This window comes from Coturnix japonica, chromosome 3 (assembly GCF_001577835.2).
Source record: "Coturnix japonica isolate 7356 chromosome 3, Coturnix japonica 2.1, whole genome shotgun sequence".
Lineage (NCBI taxonomy): Eukaryota > Metazoa > Chordata > Aves > Galliformes > Phasianidae > Coturnix > Coturnix japonica.
In genome coordinates, this window is record NC_029518.1 from 24,766,218 (window position 1) to 24,782,663 (window position 16,446).

General features: G+C 44.4%; 1 protein-coding gene across 4 annotated transcripts in view; it reads left to right on the plus strand.

Annotated features, from left to right (window-relative positions):
• Window positions 1-16,446, plus strand: part of LOC107311139 — a 101,345-nt gene that overhangs the window by 56,877 nt on the left and 28,022 nt on the right. For all 4 annotated transcript variants that reach the window (XM_032443618.1, XM_032443619.1, XM_015857419.2 and 1 more), the window contains 2 exons: window positions 10,926-11,001; window positions 11,726-12,216. In XM_032443618.1, the coding sequence (XP_032299509.1) occupies window positions 10,926-11,001; window positions 11,726-12,216 (567 nt within the window). The remainder of the gene's footprint in view (window positions 1-10,925; window positions 11,002-11,725; window positions 12,217-16,446) is intronic.

Genomic DNA, 16,446 nt, shown 5'->3' on the forward strand with positions numbered 1-16,446 from the left:
CCTTGGTTGGCCATGCACAGTGAGCCTCAGGGCTGCAGGAGGTGACTTGTGAGACCCTGTCCCAGTGGGAGCCGGCTACTCTGCAGAGCAGGAGGGCTATTAAACTTTTTCTTCTTGAATCCAAATAGAGCCAAGTAGCTCCCTTATTATTGATGCACAGTGGGTGCACTCTGAAAGATCCGTTTAAGGCTCATGCTTTGTATGAATGAGGGCAGATTAATTTCCGTCTGTCTCTGAGCTGACTGCCTGTCACGTGCTCAGCCAGCCACTGGCCTTCAGGCTGGCTGATGGCAGCTTGGCACAATGAGATCTTAGCTTGGTCTGTCTCCTGTGGTGTGTGAAGCTGTTCCCTGCTTTGTGGATTTTCAGCACATCCCACTGAACAGGTTCATCACTTCAGGGCTAGAGGAGTTTGCTTTAAACCAAAGCTTTACCATTTCACCTATTAACACCTGTTAACACTAGATGCCTCTGGCTTGTCTTAGTCCCACTCAGGAGGAGGACAAGCAGTTACATGGAGGTGTGTAAGTACAGTTTTGGCTGAGAGGCCTGAAGTTAGACTGCTGATAATTTGGACTAAAATGACATCGGTGAGTCAGAAATACTGTGACAAATACCCAGCTGATCCCTGCCACTCAGAAAGCTCAGGTTTTTGAGACTCCTGCCTGAGGCCTTGTAAAATAAAAGGTCTGCAATTCTTTCTACTCAGTTTCTAAGTTCTGAATCTTCAAGGTTTGTCATCTTCTCTGTGCAGTCATCCAGCACCAATAAAACCCTGTAAGAAATTGATTCCAGAGAGTGGGACTTCAGACAGGTTTCAGGTATTGTGCATACAGCACAATAGAAGTGTAATCCTATGTATTTCTGCATTTCAATGAAAACAGATTAGTTCATTTTACTTTGCTAGACAGCGCTGTTCTTAAATTCCTGCTGTCATGCCCCATCTTAGGCTCCTGAATTGTTCTGTTTGGGATGTTTTCTTGAGCAGAAACATGGCTTATATTTGAAGTGAAAATAGAAAGTGGACTCAGGTAATCATTTTTTGTGGCTTTTGCAAAACAGTGTGTTTTTTTAAATTTATTTTTTATTTGTTTGTTTTGAAGTGCAAAGCAAAGCTTCCCTTCACTTAGGACATCTCTGTGGAGTGGTAATTGGGCAGGGGACCACTCTGCCATAGCGTCAGAATCTCTGGCTGCTCCTGGAACGTGTCTGGGGTCACAGGAGTGTTATTGGGATGTCTCGGTATGGGAACCAAGGGCTGTGTTCATTTTTCATTGGGAAATACACTCCCACCCACAGTGTAGGCAGCGCCAGCCCTTCTGTCTCCCCACATTTATCTGGAGCCCCTATTCAGAGGGATGTGGGTTGCTGGGTGACCCAGTTGTTCCTAGCAACCAACAACACAGCTATGTGTGCACTCAGGCCTGTTTTCTGCTGCAGTGGCTGTTGTACGTGGCTGTGGGCAGAGCCCACGTGTCCTTTCATCGTCATTGACCAGCACAGTCAGCCAACAGAGCTGTTTTTGAAAAGGAACCAGCACCACCCACAGCTGCTCCATGTGAACACCCAGGCAAGAGTTTAGAGAAGTCGATTAGTTGTGGCCATGGTTTGTGCAGAGGCATTCCCCATAAAGTATGGACTCTGCATGGACGCAGCCTCTCTCCTTTGTGGCCCAGGCCTAAAGGTCTATGTCAAGTGGCCCAATGTGACCCATGCAGAGCTGTCTCTTTGCCAGCCCAAACACAGGCCTGCCCAAGCCATAGGGCTGTGGCACGCATGTGGAGCATGATTCAAGGAGGTCTGTTTTCTTCTGCACCTGCTTGGTCGCTACCTGGGGATGCACAGCTCATAGCGCTGCTGGGCCCTTCCGTACTCTCTTGCTGTTCTTTTTAATTTTAACCTCTCATGCCCATTGTAACCTCTCTATTGTGGGCTAGTCTGTCTGGGCATTGACCATGACTCCATGTGTACCTCAGTATGTACTCTGGTTCTTGTGGGGCAGGCACATTGAGGTTGGGGCATCTTGGAAGCTGGCTGAGGCAGAGAGCACAGATCTTACACAGAACAGTCCCTCTTCGTCCTCTTGCAGTTACTGTGATGGGCAAGATGGACTTTTTTTGTTGTCTTTGATGCCATCCCAGAAGAATGGGACTGCAATAACAGAGCATCTTTGTGTGAGTGTATCATGTGTAAAGATCACATGGTAGCCTCTGTAGACTAGCCTTGATAGCCTGATGGAGAGTGAAACACTGTGGATACTGAAAGTTCCTGGAGGATATAGGCATAAGAAAGAATTTTAACGGGAAGATTTATGGCAAAGCTGCTGTGAACTGCTTATGCAATAATTCCACTCTTGGATCTTCCTAGTTGCTCTTTATCAGCTGGGGCAACGAGGGCTAAGAGCCCGAAGACAGTTCTAAGAGCAACTGGCAGCTCTGCAAGCAGCTGGTGCAACCCAGCCTGTCAACAGCCCTCTCCTCCTTTAGTACTCTTAAATTTGGGAAGCTGGCCTACTATGCAGGCTCATAGTAGTAAAGCAAAGCCCCTTCATTTTGCCAAGGCTTGGGCTGTGGTGCTGAGCACAGAGATCAACGCTTGTTCCCTACTGACACGCTTCTTCCGAAGTAATGTTGTCATTGTGATGTGACAAACCCTGGGGAGTAGTTCCTCAGGCTTGGTAGACCGTGGGGGCCGTGGCTTGTGTTCTTCAAATGCTCAGGTGACTGGGTTGGCTTGTCATTGTTCCCAGCAAACACACCTGGGAAAAGCCCTTTGCAGCCTTTCCTGGAATCAACTCCCAATCTTTGCTCCAAAATCAGCTCATACGACAAAACTTAAAGGTATTTCCAAATCTGAATTCTTGAGGGAAAAAGTAGCCAGTGCCTGAGTATAGGTGCCCTAAGAAGGTTTTGCTTAGTGATGTTTCTCTCCCACTTTTGGAATGAATGAAACTCATTTTGGGGATGGATGAAGTTTCTTGTCTGACTGCCAGGCAAATGGTCCTCATCTGAATTTAGAATTATGAAAGGACGTGAGATCTCTGCATAAAGTACACCCAGATACCCCAAACTCATTCAGATCTGCAGAGAGAATAGACAGACCTCAGTATCTGACATGTGTAGGGAACAAAATGTATTGATTGGCTCTGGGCAGCTGATTAATCAGTTTGACCGGGCTGCAGGCCTGGTTTTGAGCCAGTGGTTTCAAGAAGAGTGGATATATATATATGCATGTATTTGTTTTTCATAGAAGACCTTTTCTTCTGGCTTTGATGGAGCAAGCTATTCTTGGGAAACCCTTTGGTTTTGCAGAGAACTGCAGTGCAATGCAACTTCCCCTGTCTCCTACCTGAAATGGTCTGTGGAGGTGCCAGTTTAGTATGCTTGGTTGCTCTCCTCTCCGTGGTGCATGAAGTGAGTCAGTTCTGCAAGAACAACACCGGGTTTTGTTTTGTGCATCCACTTGTGCTGTAACACCACATGCTCCTATGGATCGGGCTCTAGAGCATCCATCTTATGTTAGAGCTACAGTTCGTTTCCCCCTATCTGCTGTTGCGGCTGGAGGTAGGCACCTGAGAGGACCATAAAAACAATGTGCTTTAGTCACAAGAACTTCCTGAGATGGAACTTCTGTCTCTACAGCCAGTGGACTCCTTTACCTGAACCAGCTCCTTGAATCAATGTGAAGTCTTTGCACTCAGTGCTGTATAGCAAAGCACGCTGTGGCAATGAGTTTCACACCTTGACTTACATGTTGAAGGATCACCCACTATTTGTTTTGAAGTGGCCCCTTATTAATTTAATGTTGTGTTTTCTGGCTTATATACTGAAGGAGTGAGTAAACAGTCAAATACTGTGTTGGTGCCACTAATCTCTAGCCCATCCCCTCATGTACTGGGCAAACCACTGGGAATCATGTAATGTCACCAGGAAAGGATCTGGTATGTGGAGAGCAAGGGCAAAGTTTGTTGTGGTCATTCCTCTTCCTTTGAGGTTGTCTGATCATATAGATCAAAGATCTCATTTTGAGGGCTGATCCTGTGTTACTGGGTTGCTATGTGGTAAAACAAGGTAGCTTTGGTGTAAATCCATGGAAATGAAGCATCTCACATCTGCTTGCGCTCAAAAGGGTTAATGTGGGATTTTTAGTGGAGGAGAAGCCTGAAATGTCTCATGTGCTCCAAATGCATTTTCCAGACTGTAAGGCTTTGTTCCTTGTGTTTGCAAATCTGGCTAATGTAGTTCTTTATGGCTGAGCAGAGGTGAGTGTCGAGTGAGGTCTCCCAACACAAGCAACTTCTCTTTAGCTAGTGAAGTATCTCATGGCAATGGCAGTTGCCCTCTGGGTCTGTAGAGGAGAAAATGGAAAAACTGTTACCAGATGTGTTGTATATGCCAGCTCCTGTCAGGCTGCACAGGCTGAAGAGACCCATGTGATGCTGGAGAGCTGCTGTAAGCTGTCAGAGAAGCTGGCCTGCGTGAAGGCAGCTCTTCTCAGCACAGCCATGCAGTTATTACACTTAGGCCTCTTGGAGTGGGGTGGGAGTTGGGAGGAGTGTATTGAAATCCCTGGAGGCTAAGCAGGATCGTTAGCAGTAGTGTGAGCAGCCATCACCCAACCTACCCTGTCCTGAGGTATGAGGCAGCTGAGGTCAATGCTGTAGTTCCCTCTGGTTCTTGGTATTCCTTGTACTGTCCTCCCCTCCTGTCTGAGAGAGCTGTCAGCCTGTGATAAGTAGTGCTGCTCTTAATCTGTTTGGAGATGAGGTTCTGCAGCACGTGGGCTGTAAAATGCAGATGGAGCTCAGTCACTGTATCTATGTGTAGGGCAGATGAGGCCCTGCAATGGAAGGAGAGCTTCAGTCTTTAAACCTTCAGGCTCCTTCTTGTCTTCTTGACTGCTGTGCTTTGTGTTGTCAGTGCTGCTAAATAGCAGTGATCCCGCAAGATGGAAGCCAAGGGAATGCTAGGGGTTTGTGCTGTGAGTTGTCAGGAGCTGACCTCCTTGCTAGGGCATCTCTTTGTAGCACAAGTTTTGTAGGTTGCTTATTTCTGACATGTTCCTGAGATGTTATTTTGACACTCCTTTCTTTTCTAATTCATTTCTGAGCTATTGACCTAAAACGCTGTCTCTGTGCATTGGATAAGAAGGGTGACAGGTGGATACTAGCGTTCCAGGAGAATTCCATGAAACTTGGATATGGTTTAGCTGTAAATCTCTTTATCACATCAGCAAAGACATGAACAGAGTCTTGCAGACAATGCAGAAAGGGGAGAAATACTGCATGGCTCCATTGCATGCAGGTGCCTGCTGTCAGAGACAGGGCTGTGCTGTGTGTTTTGCTCTGTGTCTGGTTTCTGGTATTGCAGTAAATTCTCTAACTTTCAACCAGGCTCTTAAGCTAGTGATGTAAAAAGTTAATAACTGTAAAATGAGCAACAACTGTCCTCTCTATTATCAAGACTTTGTGACTTGTGGTCTCTGCAGTGTCTCTCTGCCTCCCTCAGATCTGTGAAACCTCTGAAGGTAAGTACATCCCAGGCCTGTGCAGACTGTTTGCCTGACTGTACTGCAGCATTCCCACAGAAAAACTAAAACCAAAACTAACAAACAACACCCCCCCAAAAAAAACAAACAAAAAAACAGGAATGGCTTTTCTGTCTTCAGCATGGGACAGATCAGGGAAACAAAGGCTGTGGGGGATGCTGTGTCCCACCAGCCCATGGCCAGTTTCAGTAACACAGCCAGATGGCTGCTCTGCCAAGCAAGGAAGTGTTGGAGGGTTACAGACCCTAGGTTTGAATCCCAGCCATTTGCAGGAAAGTGGGGAAAGAAGTTTGGAGGCAGAGCTATGATGAAAAATTAATAACAAAATCAAGAAAGAATTCAGATTTTCTGAAGTAGGGCTGTGCTGGTTGGAAGCCTAGCTATTGATGGACTGCAGCTGTAAAGGCCATGTCTAGTTTGGGCAGTCATTTTTCTCTTGTAGATGTTTGAAGACTGAACTGAGCCTTTCATTTCAAACTCTACTGCTTTTATTGAGGAGAGAGCAAGTATTTACAGCTTGGTTTGCTAGTGTGAGTGCTTATTGCAGTGCTGAATATCTCTAAACTAAAAATTAAAGAAGAACTTGGGAGAAAAAGGAAGTCAGTTAATTTGAAGATCTGTTTGACTCACTCCTTCCCTATTCCTCGCGCTGTTCCATGGCTCATAACTGCCTTTCAGCATCTCATCATCTCCCTTGTTTTCTCACTCTAATTCAGATTTTCTTCAGACATGGAATGATGGCACCTCCTTCATTCAAGATCAGGCAGCGTCCCATGGCAACTGCTGCTATTGACCTGGAAAAATAACAGTGGGGAAATTTAAGTAAAATGTTTTTAACTAAGTCCAAGTCAGCACCTTAGCTATGGAAAAACAGGATTTCTTCCAGCTTGAAGGGAACGAGTGAGTGAGTGGAGAGGCTTTTAGTGCAGTTCCCTTCACTGCTCCTTTTTCATGGCTTGTCATAGATCTGTTCAACAATTGCACTGTGAAGATCTTACAAAGCAATGGAACAGACTACAGTCAGCACAGGGAAGGAACTGTCTCCTCCCCAGTTGCATGGAAACATCTTTGCTTAAATATTTTGCACGTCCAGATTATTGCTTATTGAAATGGCTAGGCAAACGCTTCTGCACTCATTCCCACATGCTGTAAGATGTTCTGTGCTCGCAGGTGCTCGTTGCACACTTTCAGCTCTACCAGGTTGCATGTTGTTAGCTGGATGCTTATCTTGCTGCTCCTCATGCACACAGCCTCCACTGCACCAAACAACTCCACTCATACCTTATTTTTTTAGGGCAGTACAGCCAGTAAGTGAGGACTGCTGGGACAGATTTGTTCTGCTGTAGTAATAAGGCTGCCTTTTCTTTTTGTAAGCTCGTAGATGATTATTAATGTAACTAATTTTGATCATATGATAGTTTAATTTCTCCTCTGTAAGCAAAAACTGGGAGGAGCTGCAGATTAATAGGATTTCTTCCATTGTGCAAATACAACAGTATTTCAGGGCTTTTGACTCTAAGGATGGTTGAGCTTTTCAGTGCCTGGGCAATTCTAGCTGCAGCTAGTTGTCCTTACTCATCTGACAAGCAGCGATGGGGAAGAGACAGATTTTTGTCTCTAGCTTTTTATTACATCCGCTTGTTTGTCTTTTGTGATAAATCTCTCTTGAAATTAAATGTTCACTCATTTCTCACTCATTTCTTACATATCACCTGGCTATTGCACTCAAAACTGTCTCTGCTTACTGGAGGCTGGTGCAAAATCAAATGTGTGGGGAAGTTTGTGTTTCCATCTGGCACAGTGGGAGTCCTTAGCCTGACAGGGTGCATGTGGTCCTTAGGTGCTGGAGGAGCCAGGTGTAAAGCTGAAATCCACATCAACAGGAGGGTTCTGTCTTTGAACTACAGATCTTTGCATTTCTGCAAGAATGACTGGAGCGTGGATGGGCAGCTGTTGTTGTGGTTTTGTGCCCTGACTTGTAAACATTCACATCTATGTAAATTGGAGGTTTTCTTTTCTTTGCTTGTGTATGTTGAAATATAGCATGTGTGGGACGCAGTCCTGAGCTGCTGCTCCTGCTGACCCAGCCTGAGCAGGGCGCAGGACTAGAGGATCCCTTCCAATCTAAGCAGTTCTGCAGTTCATGGGCTGTGAATGAAGCAGGGTCTAGTGTGATCTCTGACATGGAGATCCAAGTTTTCTGTTGTCTTAGTGTCACTGTTCAGAGTTCATGAGGCAAACAGGACTATTCTGCCTAAGAGAAAGATACAATTTTGGCTAAGGTAGGATGGAGACTTTAGAGGCGAAGCTGGAGGTTTGAACATAGTACCACTCTGTTTAGTGAGATGCTGATGAAGAGAAGAAAATGTAACTGTTGAAGCTCAGGAAGAGTCAATGGAGAGCATTAATCTCCAACTGATGAATGCGTTAGTATTTGACTTCCTTTTTCTTTATAGTTTTGGAAATTACTGTTATCCATGCAAACATTCAGTCCTTTTTCCAATCTTAAATTAATACTTGCCTATGTGATATGTTATACGTAAAGCTCCTTGCTGTGACATTTGAACTTTGTGAGGTTAATGCTCGTCCACTATGATTGCTGGTTCTCTGCTATGGTGGGAACAAGGGAGCCAGCATCTCATATGCAGCAGGCTGGGAGATTTCATTTCCCAAAACCGTGACATGATTTGTGGAAGGATTTACTAGTAAAAGGAAAGTTTAACAATACTAAAATAGAAAGCCCTGATAAATGACTAATGGGAGGGAAATGATCATGTCTGTGGCTAAAGGACGGGAAGACCGAGCAGAAACAATATTTGCATATACATAACCCACACAAAATTGTAGATTTAAAACTCAGTTTTAAGCAGGGTTTCTCTTCTCTTTCAAGCGCTCCGGACAAAACCTCTAGAGGAGTGTTCAAGGCAATTCAGAAGGACTTAGTCTTGGGCTGCATATGGGACAAGAGACTATCCAAGGTCATCTAAATTACACTAGTGCAGGAAGCAGGCTGGCTGCATTGCACTTGTATGGGGAGGGGTGGGTGTTTGGGAAGTGCAGGACCAGTATACACAAAGACCTTCAGAATGTCAATTGTTGACTTAAATCCAACTCCTGTTTTAATCATCTCAAGCCAGTGACACTGGACAGTGTATGTGCTAAGTGGCCTGTATGTGACAAGTGTCACAGCCTTTCTTGGAAGCAGAACCATGGCATGTATTGGCATTCTCGTGGTATAAAGCTCAGAGCTGATGGGTTTCCCACACAGTGACCTTGTTATTTATTTATTTATATTTAATGTGTAAATGAGCAACAAAGTAAGGTCAGTACCTCTCAGGTTAGAACTGGAGCCCTAGCTTTTGTTCCGATGACAAGGCCACTGTCTGTCTGTTCAGCAGTCAGCACAATGGTATCTCAGTGTCAGCTGCCCACCCCCGGGGCACAAACAGGGTATGATACCTGTTCTGGGGACAGCTAGAACTCTGTTAATTTGGCAGTGTTCCTCAGCACTGCCTTTATTAAATAACACATATGTGTGAATGTATGCAAGAAAATTGTAGTTGTGGTAGAATAACAACTCCCTGCGATTATTTCAAGAGTATTAGAAGTACAGATAAATCTTGGCCACTTTCCCTGTTCATGATTTGACAACTGGAAAAGTAGCTTAAAAAGACCAGCAAGGTAGAGAGTTATTTTATGGCTTCTTAAAGGGCCTTGTAAATATTGGAATGTTGTAATAAAAAATTGTTATTATTTTAATTGTTATTAAAAAAAAAAAAAAAAGAAAAGAGAGAGGAAAAAGTTGGCAGCGGACTTCTTCAGGGGTTAAAAATCTCTGGAGGATGGTGACAAAGTAGGTGAGTTGAACTAATATCTGTCATGTTTAGTATCAGTCAGTATTTCTCTGCTATTTCTCTTTGTCAGCTGTATATGTCTTTCACTTGGAGGCACCTAATTAAGAGTAGTTGCACTTTTGGGTGTCTGGGAGGCTGAAACACTCCAAGGATGTTTCCCTGGGAGCAGTGGCAGGGGGGAGATGAGACCGTATCAGTATAATGGTTGCTTGCTGCCTCACCTTATGTAAAAGTCAAGCACAGCTCATGAAACATTTTTAAAGTGGAAACACAGCATGTAACTTTTGAAACCCATTGTCACTGGATACTGTTGTGGCTGGGTAATTTACCAGACTCAGAGAAAGCTGAGAATGATGGGAATATTTGTTGTTATTTGGGATAAAAAGGTGTAAGGGATAATGAAGCTCATCTTGTAGTGATTGCGTTATTCCAGAACTCTCTCTTGTGAATGCTTTTTTTGAAGTATTGCATTTTCCTTTGACTCATTTCTTTTTGGCACTGCCAGAAACACGTAGTAAGCTGTGAAGCTCAAAGGTTTGATTGGGTGTAATAACTTCCAGGTATGTTCTGTGCAGCAGATCGTAAGTCAGGAATAAGGTTGGTAGGGTTTCCTCTACATATAACCAACTCCTGCTGAGTTTCTGATATGACCTGCAAAAACTTGGATTGGGATCTCAGTCCTTCTCAGTAGGTTGCCACCAAGTTTGCTTAGTGTTAGGACACATGTAGAGTAAATGGTATTTGGGTATGCAGTAAGTGGCTTGCTCAAGTCCACTGGCTGACTCAATGCAAATATCTTTGAAAATTCCTGATAGACAAAATACATGAGTTGCCATTACTCCTGGGGCAAATATTTAAGGGTGTTCAGTTAAACTCTAAGTATTGGTGTTGTGTAACACAGGGAGAGTGTAACGTTGTTTGTCACACTGCTGTGAAAGCCTATTTCTTTTATTTCTGTTACATTCTTCAGAGTCATGCTGTAGGAAAGAGAGTTGTCTGTTCTTTTGTGGCTCGTGTGTGTGTCTTCAAGGGGAAGTGTGGGTACATACATAAGTTGGCTAAAGTTAACATGCCACATCCACTTGTGGGTACCTTGCGAGATGATAGTGCTGTTGACAGGATGTCTTTTTTTTTTCCCTCTTCCCCCCTACAGTGATGAGTTTTGAAGATTCAGTCGTCCACATGATGTGGATGTGGTAGGCCATGCTGGTTATAAGTAGTGCATCTGGGGAGCTAAGGACAGGGTACATTTGTTGTGCTTGGGAAAGAACTGGTGGTGCAGTAAGGTGGAAATAGTGGTAGGCTGTTTGTTCTGTGTTGCTGCAAGTAAGAGGATGTGATGGGAGTTTGAGGTTGGGAGATGAGGATGTGTTTACAGGGAGGTGCTATGGTGGGGTGTGTGCGGTTAGATGGGGTGGATGCCTGCAGGATATGAGAAGGGGAGGGTGGGGGAAGTGGCTTGGGCAGCAGCAAGGCAATGCTCAGTGTTCATGATGAAGCCTTTTCTTTCTCCTTGCTCCCTAGATCTCCTACCCCCCAAGTGATGAGGACAGCGATGACTCTGAGGGAGAGAACCAGGAACTTGTTCAAATCGACAGAGGTAAAGGGACAAGATAGGAGGGTCCTGGAATACTACAGTTGAAGTGTGCTTTGATTTTCACATCTGCTCTTGCAGATACCTCCTTCACAGTCCCCACTGTGATACCTTAAATCAGGCACCTTGATGTCTTTGGAACCTCACAGAGAGAAGCTGGTGATATCAGATGCTGTAGTCACACTTTTCTTATCAGTGATGGATACCGTTAACCACACATTAAGCTTGTAGTACTGTAGATGTGGGGTGGCTGAGATTTGCTATCAGGTCAGCAACAGAGCTGGAAGTGAGAATGTATCTTCTGTTCCATACTTGTGCATCTGCACTGTATTTTTTCTAGGTCTTGTCTTCCTTTCTGCTTCCAGTTTTGACCTTCCATTCCCTATGATCCTGGACTCATTTGTCTAATTAGTTCCCTCCTGCACCACTGGTATTGGGTAGCTCCGTTACTGAATCTAGCCAGGCATCTTGGATAGAAGAAAAGTGTTTTGCCATTGTTTTTGGACATGATATTTGTTTATCTGTAAAAAGTATACCTGTTGAGCTGTAATAAGTCTCTGCCATTTAGACATGCCTTATGTTTTATCACAATTCAGTCAAATTCAAGTGGATTTTTACGCAAAGGTAGGAGAACTCAAAAAAGAACCCTCAGAAGGGTCAGGAGAAATGAGGTCCATTTCATGGCATGAGATAGAGATCTGCTCTGTCATTTCTCTCTTCTTCCCACCAGAGAGAAGACGGAATTGTACCTTGACCCCTCTGGCCACCAACCAGCTCCAGAACCAAGAGAACCAATGCTGCAAGGTCCGGGCCCTTCTCCATGCCAGCTTGGATCGCCACAGCTCGGAGGAGGAGCTGGAGCGCATCAACCGAGAGTTTGCCGCTGAGAAGCGGAAGTGGTCCCAGGTCAGCAGGCTTGCGTGCTGCAGTGACAGCAACAACACCTCCTCCAGTGACGAAGAAGTGAAGAACTTGTGCGCCATGTCCTTCCAGCCTGTTGCAGAGCAGGCTGATGGTCTGCATGCAAGTCCAAGCCCTGTGCTGTTCAGTGCCTCCCCTCCCAAGAGACTCCAGCCTCTGGTGCGCAACCCAGCCTCTAGACCTTTAATCTTGACGGGTGTTGGGGCAGGCCTTGAGCAAGTCATGCCGTGTAAGAGACATCGACAAGGATACGGGGATAAGATCTGCAGGCCCAGCCTTGACCTGGAAAAAATGCAGCAGGTAAGGCAGAACTTCATACCAGGAAAGTGGCATCACTTGAGAGGAGGTGTTGTAAGCTAAAGTGGAGGAGGATTATGGAGGCAGGCTCTGTAAATTCATGAAGTTGTTGCCTGTGATTGTGCCTTCAGAGGTCTAGTTGGTCCTACAGTTCTTTTGCAGTCTGTCTAGGATAAATTAGTTTAGATACCTCTTTTAAGAGGTAAAGTTGCTGCAACTTTAAAGGCTTTTGCTGTAGTTGTGCCTATGTCTTGGTACATATTAGGAATGCAACACATAGTCTGGGTTATTGTGTGGCATAGGAACAAAATCACTGGAATTCAGTCAGGTTACACCTGCTGCCGTGGATTGACTCATGCCATTTACTCTGATAGGAACTCATTGTTCAGGGGTGTATAAATGAGCATCTGTGCAGTGGAAGTAGGCATAGATATGATGTTAGGTACTAAGTATCTGTGAGTTTCTTGACCCCCTTGGACTTGGGTCTTTGGACTTCCTATGAATTTTACAGCAATGTAAAACGGTACCTTTTACATCCTTGATAGCTTACAAAAGCAAACTGCTCTAGCTGCAGTTACTCATCATTTTGCTCTAGGGTGATGGGACTGAGGTACAGTTTGCCCAGGGTCAACTGAGGAAGAGACGTGGGGCATGCCTGGTGTAGGATGTAAGTTGGCCTGCATAGTTGCCCATCTGTTGTAGCTCTTCAAGAAGGTGTTGTTGCGGAGCTAGTATTGCAAACTGCTCTTCATTATTTGTTTTTCTTGCTCTGGTAGAGTGTCAGTGTGAAAGAATATCTGCAGACATCTGCTGACCCTGGTAAATTGCAGTAATTTAAAAACAGTTATTTTCAATTCTGAGTTTCCTCTCATTAGGGAAGAATTTTGTTGCCTCTGGTTGGCTGGATGTACTAGATCTGACCTCATTAAGAATGTTCCCATTACGCCTATGAGATGGACCAGTTACACAGCAGCCTCTTCTCAATCCTGCTGTCTGCATGTATACCAAGAACCAACAACACACATAGGACTGCAGTACAGTTTTCCTTACCCCCTCCTTCTACCTTCTTGCTAAGTCTCTGCTTACAGAACATTCAAAAGGTCCAGTCTTGCATTTCATGTACTCAAAGCTTATTTTTTGTATTTTTTTTCTTTGTGCCAGGTGCTTTCTGTGATTCAGATTCTAGTTATATAGCATCTACCTTCTCTGCCTGTAGTCCCCTTTGGCACAGTGTTTGGAAATGCACTGGTAAAAGACAAACCAAGCAAGTTAGAGGCTTATTTGAATGAGCTTTTCAAACCAATGTGGTTTTTCTGGGAAATGTTGTGAGGATGATTTGCTTCCTGGTTTGTCTGTTCTCCATAATTCTGGGTTAATTGTGGCAATGATTTTCCTAAAAGAAGTGGAAATCTTATTTTTTGGTTTTGTTTCATTGGTAGCAACGTTTATATTGTAGATTCTCTTTGAGGTTGTGGAATCTCTTTTAAAGAAGTGGTATTAAGCTAATTGTAAAATGACACATTTTGGGTGACTCTATTCCAACAGGAGCTACAGATTTCTTTCTTCATCTGTCTTCATTCTCCAGTAAAAATGCCACTTCTATTTAATGTCTGTCCGTTTGGCACAGTGTGCCTTTTTAGTTAACAAAACAGTGCAAATGAGCAAAGTTGATATTAACTGGCTACTCTAGGGCTCCACCTGGGTTCTGTCCATCAAGCCACTCTTTATGATTTGTATCCTTACTATCTTATGTGTTTGCTTGCCAGAACTAAGTTGATGGACTTGATCAGATGGATACTTTTCTGAACAACAGATGTTTCCCACACTTGTCCCCGAGCATTCATGCAGCTCCATGTATCTGGCAAAATTATTTAGTTCTAGAAGCAAATATGTTCAGAGACAGAAAGATTTGTTTATGTGCATGCTGTAGTTGCTCAAGCATGGGTGAAGAGATGGGGAGTGCTTTGTCTTTGCACCAAATCCTGTTTCTGTTGGATGATGATAGAAGATTAGTCCAGAGAGCTGTGGTGTGGAGCAGCTCTGTGTTGGGATGCTTAAGCTGTTCTTAGGGTTGAACAAACCAGGCAGTTTTTGCAGGAAGACGTGCCTTCCTGGGCTGCAGTGAGTTTATGCCTTTCTGTAAGCAAGGGGAGCAAATCTGAGAGAGAAAAGTGGGCTGGGGGAAGTCTGATTGCGTTTAAGGGATTAGGGTATTGCTGTGCTTCTACCTCCATGACCTGTGGATAAAATGGAAATCTCCACCATCTGGACCTTTCAGTTCAGCCTTTCTCAGCAGGAAAGGCTGCATAAGAGCATGTTTAAAACATCCCATTCTGGATAGGTGCCAAGCCATGTCTTTCCAGCTTCACAGGACAGTGTGATTCTACCCTTTTGTGCCCCAGCCATCAGTCTGGACAGTTGCTGGAGTATTACCCACCCTGGTTGGTTAGCTACCCGCTTCATCTCTTCTCTATTGTGGCTAAGAAGGGAATTCAATACACGCTTTTCTTCACTTCTCCAAAGGACTGGAAAATTACCTCAGAAGACTTCTTCTTTTCTTTCCCTTAATTGGGCTGAAATACCCTGGCTCGTGCAGACGCCTGTATTGCTGCAGTGAATGCCTTCTCCTAGCTGCCCCTTGATCATGGTTCTTAGATAGCAACCTCATTACGCGCAGCCCTTGCTGCCAACCACTTGCCATTTAATGAAGGCTGTGTGTGTCCCAGAAAGACTGGCACCCTGTTAGCATGTGCAGATCTGGCTTTTGTGGTAGTGCTGATTCTTGAGGTCAGGCAGAGCCTGGAGAGCTTTTGATGGTTTTATGTAAAGGCAACAAGGACCACAAAGTTTGGCAGAGATATAAGGAGGTTCAGCCTATTTGGAACTGCTCTTTGTTTCCTGGGGAAGAGATTGATTGTTCTTGACGTGCTCTGTAAACAGAGAGGAAGTAGATGATCCTTCCTCCTGTGCTATTTAGTGGGGCTTGCTGGAGCTCCGCTGATTTTTCAAGATGGTGAGAGTAGATTTCAGAGTGCAGCCTTTGCAGGGAGGGGAATGGTAATCTGAGAGCAGCTTTGGGTTGGCAAGATGAGAAAACAAACTGTTTTCATTTCTATGTGGGTAGGTGGTTGGTAGGGAAAGCATCACTTAAAAGTACAAAGCAGAATCTGCGTACCTGGGTTATACTATAAAGTCATTAGGTAGCTTTGAACAAGTGAAACACTTCTGCTACAGTTTATCTGTGTGTATGAGTAGATAATATCAAACTTCCATTGTCTTATGGAGGCCTAATGCTTCATTTAGAATGCTTTGAGATTCTAGGATGAAAAGGGCCAACACAAAAGAGAAAAACGCACCCAAAACTTGAATTTCTTGTTGCAGACACTGCACTGTTTTGGTGAGTGAATAGTTTCAGTGCATGATGGGTGATGGAGGTTTTGTCTTGGCTTGGCATTGAAATGACCTGGGGCAGCATTATCTCTGATCTGAGCTTAGCTGTGTGATCAAGCTCAATGGTTCCTCAGCTGAATACTTGAATGCTGTTATTTTGGTTGGGCAGGGACTGGCAGGCTTTGAAAGCTCTCTTTTGGGCTGATACCAGTTGCACAGAAGCTTCAGGAAAGCAAGCTGTGGGCACATACCATAAAATGACCAAGGAAGGCTCAGTGTGTGAACTCTGATCCACTGAGGTCTAGGGTTATGCTGCTAATGGATCCAGGGTGAAATTTCCATATCCTTAACACAGCTGGGCTTTGCCCTTGCCTGCCTCTCCCTGACTTGACAAATAGCTTCCAGATAGAGAATATGTGAGCTCACAAGTCCTTTTTACCTTTCAGCCCCCCATTTGAATCTAGCCCTTGTCAGTTACTGAAAATTGTTATCATCTGTTGTCATTTCTGAACTTGTTTCTCACTGCTTGGGGATGCCAGAAAACCCACTCCTGCACTGATGATGGTTTTGTCTTTCTCTGCCTTGGGTCTCGCTCCCCAGAGTGACTGAGTCAACATTCTGTGCTGAATATAATGGCTTACACCACTTCTTCACAGGCTGAGTCCAGAACTTGTCTTTTACAAGTGTGAAAAGCTGGGCCATAGCAGTTCTTTGTCCCCAAGTACGGTTGTTTGCTTCTTGAAGCAATATAATAAGGAAACTATTGCAGAAACCAGTTGCACCACGATAGAATGAGAAATTCTGCTTCTGGTAACCTTCTGCTATTTTGCTTTTATTTTTCAT